At 34.2% G+C, this 8,561-nt stretch overlaps 1 protein-coding gene across 7 annotated transcripts; it reads right to left on the reverse strand.

Moving 5' to 3' along the window:
• Positions 1–1,116: 1,116 nt before the first annotated feature.
• On the reverse strand, positions 1,117–8,292 carry LOC115954856 (ELMO domain-containing protein A). Of its 7 annotated transcripts, none has more exons than XM_031072821.1 (11): positions 8,130–8,292; positions 7,925–8,012; positions 6,382–6,484; positions 4,924–5,043; positions 4,516–4,584; positions 3,931–4,046; positions 3,180–3,234; positions 2,904–3,024; positions 2,593–2,640; positions 2,369–2,463; positions 1,117–1,631 (listed from the first exon to the last, which is right to left on the reverse strand). In XM_031072821.1, exons 4-11 carry the CDS (start codon positions 5,017–5,019, stop codon positions 1,530–1,532), a joined length of 702 nt encoding a protein of 233 aa, XP_030928681.1. In that variant the 5' UTR covers positions 5,020–5,043; positions 6,382–6,484; positions 7,925–8,012; positions 8,130–8,292; the 3' UTR covers positions 1,117–1,529. The 7 variants fall into 7 exon arrangements, with proteins under 7 accessions (XP_030928681.1, XP_030928680.1, XP_030928682.1 ...); XM_031072820.1 differs by having other exon boundaries at positions 4,924–5,027; positions 8,130–8,291; XM_031072822.1 differs by lacking the exons at positions 7,925–8,012; positions 8,130–8,292 and adding an exon at positions 7,695–7,770 and having other exon boundaries at positions 4,924–5,027.
• Positions 8,293–8,561: the final 269 nt, after the last annotated feature.

An 8,561-nucleotide genomic window follows, 5' to 3' on the forward strand; every position in this document is an offset into this window, starting at 1 on the left:
AGTTAAAAAACGGGTGGGCCGCAGGTTGGGTCGGATTGGCCCATATTTAATTTGATCAGGACAAAATAAAGTGGTTCGGGCCGGGCCAAAACGGATGGGCTCAGGTCAAGTTAGCGAATTTCGGCTTGTTATACCATTTTTGCTTGTAATGCCCCCCAAAATTCCTCTAGGGTTTGTTTGGATTAGAGGGGGGGGGGGGAAGAGAGGGGAGTAGAGTAGATTTGATTGAAAATAGACTAATTTTGGACTAATTCTACACTATTCTCCTCTACTCTAATAGCTCAAGATTAATTTTCCCTTCAAAATTAATTTCCACTTTTCACCCCTCCAAGTGGTAAGAATAATAAATTATTAGTAATAAAAAAAAAAACCAAAAACACAAATAAATAACATATAATGATTCCTATCAAATAAATAAATAGGTAACATACAATGAATCATGGTACTTTTGTTCTTACAAAAATTTGAAGGCTCACAACACTTTAGTCTTTTACAACAACTAAAATTTAATTTCTGATAACCTGATTATTTTTTTTTGGATACTTATTAGGTTCAAATAGAATTCATTTTTCGCACTACCTTATAACTCAAAGTAATGGGTCCCATATTTTAAACTTAAAATAACTATATAATAAAAATGGCACTAAATCTTTATTGTCATTATTCCTCTTCCCTCCACTAATCTTTTTTTTAATCTCTGAACTCTTTCATAATATCAAATTCTAGATTTTTGCTATAAATTTAAATTTTAAACAATTCATAGAAGAGAGAATGAAAGTTGAATTCTACAAATTTTTAAAAAACAATCTATGATGTATTACTCAATTATTTTAAGTAATTAAATTAGGTGTATAAACTTTATGTACTTAGTTTAATCTTTAAAATTGATTGCTATTAGCTGTTAATTGATTATTTTTATTCTTTATTTAATAAAAATTAACGAGTAGATGGCATGTCATGCCAGAAAATGTAATGTTTTTAATAATTTAAGGACTAGCAAAAAAGGAATTTTAAATTTTAGGCATGCAAAATAAAATTCATGCGAACTAGACAAGAAAACAATATTTTAGGTTTCCACATGCTATAGAAAAATGTAATCCATGACTAGAACTCCAGTTTGACTTGAGATGGAAGCTGCAATCTCTGGTCCATTCATGGCCTATAAAGCTTAATTTGCTAATAAAATGTGTAAATTTCTAAATCTATGTCAATTCGCTAATCTAGCTAGATTTTCTTCTAGCGTTTTTTTCTTTCAAGAAAGAAGAAAATTAGCTACAATTAATGGAGTTACAAAGTTTATTATAAATCCGGCCTCCGATACCAGCTGATTTATAGTCCATTTAAAGTACACATTTCAGCTATCAAACCTCCAAAAATGGCACGTATATGCTCACTAAGAAAATCCTCGGGAAGATCTCCTTGTTCAATACACCTCAAGATAACCCTCATCTTGAATTATCTGCATTCATAACAAATTTGGCCAAGTTTGTGTAATACTTTAGTTGCTTTTGAAGAGCTGAAAGGCAAATTTACTGGTACAACAAATTGTAAGCTGGAAGATCTTGTATCCTGTAAATGTCTTCTAAAGACAGCTCTCTTTCCAACTGTGTCCGAGTTACTTGTAATACCTCCTGAAGAAGTGGAAACAACAAACAATTACCACACTAGGGTGCCAGCAGAAAAGAACAAATGAAGTAGCTTAAAAGTATTTTGGGATGTCATTTTAGTTATACTAATTATTTAGAAATAAATTCATTGGCAAAAAACAATGTGGAAGAAAGCTGAGAAGCTAGTTGCCATGAAAAAAAAAGGGCAAGAATTTTGGGACATACTAACAAGGGACAGAAAAGAAAATTAGACCTTGTTTGGGGTGAGATGAGGCAATGTCTATAAGGGGCTAACTGGCAAAGAGTAAAGGCATTGTAGACATTATGAAATTTATTAAACAAACAGGCTGACACCAATTTAGGGAGCTTTTCAGACAGTTCACGCAACAATGATGCTAATTATATTGTTCTAAACACTTAAACCTCATTTCACTTGGTGGAAATATTTCCACAAAATGGCATGGCTTCTTCTACTCTTTCTCATTTTCTCTTTTATTATCCTTCTGATAAACCTCTGGAGATGCAGGCCTGAGGCTGTATAATGTTGTGCTGCTTTCAAACTATAAGAGTATTCATAATGTGATAGTGATACAGTTAAGGACATTACCCTATATAATTTGAAAGGGTCTGTGCAAGATTTCAAGAAGAAGCTACAATTATGGTGCTTAGAAAAGATATATTAGCAGCATCTTAAAGTGGTAGACATGGCTTTGAACTACTTAAATAATTTTGAGATTTCAATGGAGAGAGAGAGATTGTACATTAAACTCCATGTAGGACGCATGCATAGCAAGCCATTGAGCATCCATCATTTCAAAAGCAATACAGTATAGTACATCAAAGGCTTCCTCATCCTCTGCAGTTGAGAACATGCAAATCATGAGTGGAAATCATCATGAAGGCCAGAATTAAAAACCTGAAAGCAAATTTTTTATAAAATTTTTGACCTTTGAGTGGCACCTAATTTGAGCTGTAATAGATTTACCTCCTAATAATTTAGCAAAATTGATTCCTGGAAGACATCGTGGTTTTACTGCAAAAGAGACCAGAAGAATGATTAACATTTGATCTATGTTTTCCAAGGTCTTAAGGTCACAAAAAATGAGTATACAGCCCAATGCAGCTTTGAAGTCCTAATGCTACATTATTAAACCAAGGAAAAATATACTCAATTAAGTGCTATGAAGAAAATAAGATAAAATTAGGTTGTCTATATTTTATACCCAAATCAGCACAATTTCATTGGACAAAAAAACAGAAAATGGTATCAGATGATGACTAAATTTGTCTACAAACCTGAGCTTAGATCCAGCATCCGAATCAGCATAAATGTTACGTTAATGCCAGCAACAGCAAATGGGTATTCCCAATCTGCTCGCGTCCCTTCTTGCTTGAATAATAACCTATGAAAAGATGCCTTCATTTTGATATTTACTATGATTAGTAATAATCCATCTTTAGTGCAAAGACAGACTAGTAAAAAGAAACACAGAACACAAGAAATGAAAGAGAACACAGACAGATTTTATTAGTATAATTTTCAGCAGCTGAACAAATAGGTAGAAGGCATACCGGGTAAGTCCTGGAGAAAAACAGCAAATTCTCAAGGGAAATAAAACCGCAACCCCTAAGGAGAGCAGATCAATATGAGTCAAAATACTTTTGAATTGCAGGGAGGGGGGAAAAAAAGAGGAGTAAGAGGAAGGATAATTAGATAAAGCATAGAGCTACTGTCTAAAATGGTTTTACTTATTAAATTTATTTATTAATCAATAAAAAAAAAAGATTCAGTTAAACGATGCCAAGGGTGTGCCTGCAACATTTTCATATTATTTCATGTATTTTCTACCTATCATGTGGTACTTTAACATCATATACAACCAAAATCCACATATGAAGATGTTTAGTCATCTCCAGCAAAACTACAGGAAAGCTATTACCAACTTGGATCATAGAAGACGAAAATCAAATCATATCTCGAAATCCATGAAAGAATAAATTTCACAGAACAAGCGTCAATGGCAGTGAGTAATTAAATGGACTCTTTAAAGTGCTATGTAGAAACATAATGGAGTTAATACATTTTCATGTGCTGTCTACTCACTATGGAACATATCTCCTATTCTTCCATCGAATATGATGATTTTATGTAATGATTAACAGGGTAACACAATTGGTTGATGACCACTCCTCATGAAGTGGAGGCTACTAGTTTGAATCTCCCATTCCCACTCCCCTTCATTCCAGAGTTATCAATAAGATATAGATAAATGACCAACTAAAATGTAACACAAACTACCAATAAAAGTGATGTAACTCGTACCTGAAGTCAGTTGATGGATTAGGACCTTGCCAACCCATCTCTTTCCACTGCTCAGAAATCAAACCATTGAGAGCAATATTTGGAAAGGCAGCATGCCACAATGCTCTAAGGGCTTCCTGTTAATAAGAAAGAACATTATTGACATAGCATTAAACCGTGATGAAAACTAAATAAGATAAAACTTATAACCATGTGCTTCAGTTGAAGAAACTGTGTGAGAAGAAAAAATATGTGGATGAGTTAGCGCAGTGATTATAGCTAAAGTCACTCCAGAAACAGCCACAAAGATTTAAAATACAAACCGACAAAATTTCATTTGCTGATTTTATATCCATAGTGATGAAAACCTATATGAACCATGGATTTGTAAACCTAGTCATAAAAATGGTAAACTAAGAGAGAGAGATTTGCCTAAGAAGGTCAAGTTTCTTGTTGATGGAGCACAAATGAAGATCATACTTATAAGAAACACTAAATTCACATCAGATTTACATATAGCTCAAGTTCATTGAACTCATCACAGACAGAAAAGTAGGAAAAAATATTAAGAAGAGACAGAAATAGCCTCAGACTGAAGAAAAATACTTGATGATCTGGGCGAGTCTCATCAAATGGTACTTGTATTCTTTCTTGGAGCCTCTGAAGTCTGTGTGCCTGGGAAGAAGTTTAAGAACATAAAAGTTTAGTGAGGTTGAGAATGCCAACTAAAGTGACATCAGGTCATATCATTGCAAAAACCATCCCCAACTACAAATTGATTATTTTAACTAATGCAAAACCAATTTCATAAATTATTTCAGTGAGATGTCTTCACACTAAAGCCCTCATAGACAGAAAAGGGATTTTAAAGTAAAAATTTATAGAGAGAGAGAAAGGGAGAGAGAGCAAACAGATGGAGGTGTGTCTTTGTTAACAACCACAAAATCAGAAGCAAAGGTGGGCCAATCAAAGAATGCAAGGAATTCTATTACACTGCAGTAACATCCCATTTACCTGAAGAGGACTCAAAGGGTAGTCGCTAAACTTCTCATTGCGTTTGTTGCTTGAGCGATTAAAGAGTGCTCCTACCCACGATCGTGGTCCAACCATAGCATTAGCTACAACCACCAAATGCTGATCAGTGAAATAAGAGAATTCTTGTCAAATGGAATGACATAGGTTAGGTCAAAAAATAACTTTGGAAAATTAGTTAAAAGATGATCTTAAATTAATAGTTTTACATTCTATAATATGTTCCAAGCTGTAAAATCTAACATGGAAGATGGAAAAGCAGAAATAGAGTGTCTTGCATTTGTAGTTTTCAAGAAAGCCATGATAGTAGCTTACCAAAAAGATAATGAGCCCACCAGTGGCCGGGGTACAAAACAGAGGTAGCTCTCTCACTTTCCAAAACCCACCAAAACATTGGCAGGTATAACAAAACAATCATCCATAGAAATATAGTCTGATTTTTGTGTTCCAATAAATTGAAATTAGTTTATCAAAAACATTCGTGAAACATTTAAACCATAATCATGCTCGAACTTGAACCCTAAAAATGTGAGTTGAATTATCAAGAACACTTCTGAAATTATTTCTTTTAAAAATAAGGTATTCCCGAAACTACTTCTAATAGTTGGACATCATGAACATTCCTGAAACTTCACTTGAACTAATAGTCCATTGCTCGGTTAGCAGTAAGAGATATTCTTTCCACAAAGGAGAGACAATATGAATGGTAGTAGTACTATGCAGGTCAAGTTAAACACATGTCAAGCAGATTGGCCGTAAAACAATAGAGACCAGTTATTCATTGGCTGTGATTTCACTAAACAGAGTCTTTGTTCGTTTGGAGTTTGTTTGCACTTGTTCTAGACTTCTTTTGCATAGTTATTCTTCTGAAGAAGTCTCATTCATCAAAAAATGGATTGGCAGTTGGGGGGGGGGGGGGGGAAGGGAGGTTCACCTTACAATTTGTCCATGTTTTAATTAGCAAACTAAACATCATCAAAAAGTAGATTGACTGTTAGAAAGGCATGAGTTAGAAACCTAAGCCATCTTGTAATTCAATATCATAGAAAAAGGTTAACAATCCTACTTATCCTGATCTCTTAAATTTGATTGCCAATCAAGGAACTAACGCCATTAACTGATTAAGAGAAAAGATTCTTGTTAAACAAATCAGTTTGTGGCCCTTGGTTTCATTTTGATTACCTAGACATTTCCAGGAATTTTTCTATGTACTGTTTGCCAGGAAAATTCATTTTAAAGTTATAGTAATAATTGTGCTATTATCCTTTACGTCTTGGATGTAACCTAGCATGTATAATGTATTGGAAATGAAAAAGTAGGAATTAATTAAATATTGAAATTCTATTACACTGAATTGGAGAAAATTATAGATTACTAATGCATGGATTTTCTGTACAAAAAATAAAACCAAAAAAGAAGAGTACTGGAAACTCTACTTACCAAAACATTGAGTAAACTGTGATATTACATGAGTGGAACTATGTGACCATTCCAACTCTTCATCACCCTTCTTCTGTCTCCAGTATATTTCATCCTCATCAACCTACATTTGAATTTTGAATGCACCTTAACTATAAAGTAGATCCAAGATACAAGACTATAGACAATGGAGTGACCTGTCCAATTCATTGACATCTTTAACGTAACAAGTTGAGGTTTCATTATCTAAATTAGTCAAAATGAACCAATTTTCTGGGCCAAATAGAATGAAGGGCTACAAATGTAGCACTCGTATGCCCTGCTTTATCAACAATGTGCAAGTACATGGCTATAAAGTTAATAAAGCAGACAAATAAAAAAGATAATTTAACTCATGATAAAGATATAAACGGCTTCAAAACTTCTTAAGTACTGACTTTCTACTTCTAGTATTCATGACATATAGCAACTCAAGGTTAGCAATAAAAAGAAAAAAGAAACTAAAAATATAACTTGGAAGTACTACATGGTAAGTGAGAAAAACCCGGTTAGCATTACAGGCAGAAAAGCTTGCAACAACCAATAGCAATGTCAATTTTCATCACAATGTGCAAAAGTTTTACATCAAATGTGTAATAGAGAGATTGTGAGTTAGTAGGCATTCCTAGGAATCACCACCTAAGAATCTTATTAGGCAGAGGCAGAACAAGGGAGAAAATAAAGGTTCATAAATGAACTATAAAACTATAAGCAAGAGAAGTAGAAAACCCAATCCGTATATTAGGTAGAAATGCAAGCAACAAAGAATTACAAAGCTGATTATTGTAATTAAGAACTATTTTAATCAGAGGGCACAAAAGCATTCGTAATAGATAAGATTAACAAAGGCACATTTTAAGCTAATGGTCACTTCTAAGAGGCTTCTAAGTCCTAAACCATCAACATTGGCTTGAAATTAATAATCTTGATAGAGTAGGGGTTGGATTTACTCTGTGAAGAGAAGAGCAAGAACGAAAGCATTGCCTACGCCTCCTTAATCTCATGAGGGGACCAAACCAAAATCAAGATTGAGATTCTTTCACCCTTTTTAACCGAAAGCAAAAGGCATAAAGACAAGTAAGTTTTATGAAGAAATGGGTGACATATAATTGCACCCAACTCATGCTCTCCTATTTTTCAACTCCCATCATTTTGGTTCCCTCTCTCTTTTCTCTCTCATTCTTCCTCTCTCTCTCTCTCTCTACCCCTTGCAAGTAAGAGAGAGAGAGAGTCTCGAGAAAGAAATGTAATAATGGTATACATATACAAGCATACCCAGAAGCCAAAAAGACAACCTTTTTTTTCCTGAAAGGTTTTAGATTTAAACAGCGCAATTAAAGGCCTCCTTTTGTATTAGTCTGCATTGTAATATAAAAGAAGATGGAAAAAGTAGAGGTGGGTGCCTTTGCTCTTCTTCATAAAATCAACATTAGCATACATACAAGACAAAACTACAATCCCCACCAAGAAAGGTGGAGAGAGAGAGAATGCAATCGAATACAAAAAAAGTCAAAGAGAAAAGTACCTGTTATGGTATCTAATGAGACTTGGTGCCAATGGTGATGAGGTGGGATCCACTTGGAGAAAGTGGTGGGACCAGAACTGAAACAGGCCTAGGAAGAAGAACAAGAAGAAGCAGAAGAGGATGAAGAATGTCATTTTTCATTTTTTTTTTTTCCTTTGTTCTTCAGGAGTGATTTGGCATACAATACAAACAAACAAACACACACCGTTGAGGAAGGGTTGAGTTTTGTGTTGTGTTGTCTGTCTCCTTTTGTGCAATGGCGTTGAAAACCAGCCAATTTCCTATAAACAAGGCACAACCGTAGCTCTCGGGGTGCTTTGTTTTTGTTTTGCTTTGTGTCTCCCTGACCTTTCTTTGTGGCCCATCCGCATGCTCTGAATGCATAATAGTCAGCATCTGAGTTGGTCATTCATTCCTAGTACTCTAAAAAAGAATTTGTGAGGTGTTCACGATGGAATATATTTACAATAATACTATTAATTCATTTTTGGTATTGAGGATCTGACCAAATGTGATAATGGTAATCTTGATTTTAACAAAAAAACTTTGATCATTGTACTCATTTTCTTATGATGGAAGAAGAATTTGATTTTTATTCTTCCCTTTGAACTAATGAATTCCAAACGAAGTTATTGCT

Source organism: Quercus lobata, chromosome 8 (assembly GCF_001633185.2).
Source record: "Quercus lobata isolate SW786 chromosome 8, ValleyOak3.0 Primary Assembly, whole genome shotgun sequence".
In the NCBI taxonomy this organism is placed as follows: Eukaryota; Viridiplantae; Streptophyta; class Magnoliopsida; order Fagales; family Fagaceae; genus Quercus; species Quercus lobata.

What these genes read in the sequence shown, in the direction of transcription:
- LOC115954856 (XM_031072818.1), bottom strand. Translation starts at nt 7,403, where the DNA reads ATGAGATTAAGGAGGCGTAGGCAATGCTTTCGTTCTTGCTCTTCTCTT. An exon ending in CTTGCTCTTCTCTTCACAGA is followed by an intron (nt 6,485 to 7,349) that starts GTAAATCCAACC and finishes ATTCAAATGTAG; the next exon opens with GTTGATGAGGATGAAATATA. An exon ending in TTTTCTCCAGGACTTACCCG is followed by an intron (nt 3,025 to 3,179) that starts GTATGCCTTCTA and finishes ATCAAAATGAAG; the next exon opens with GCATCTTTTCATAGGTTATT.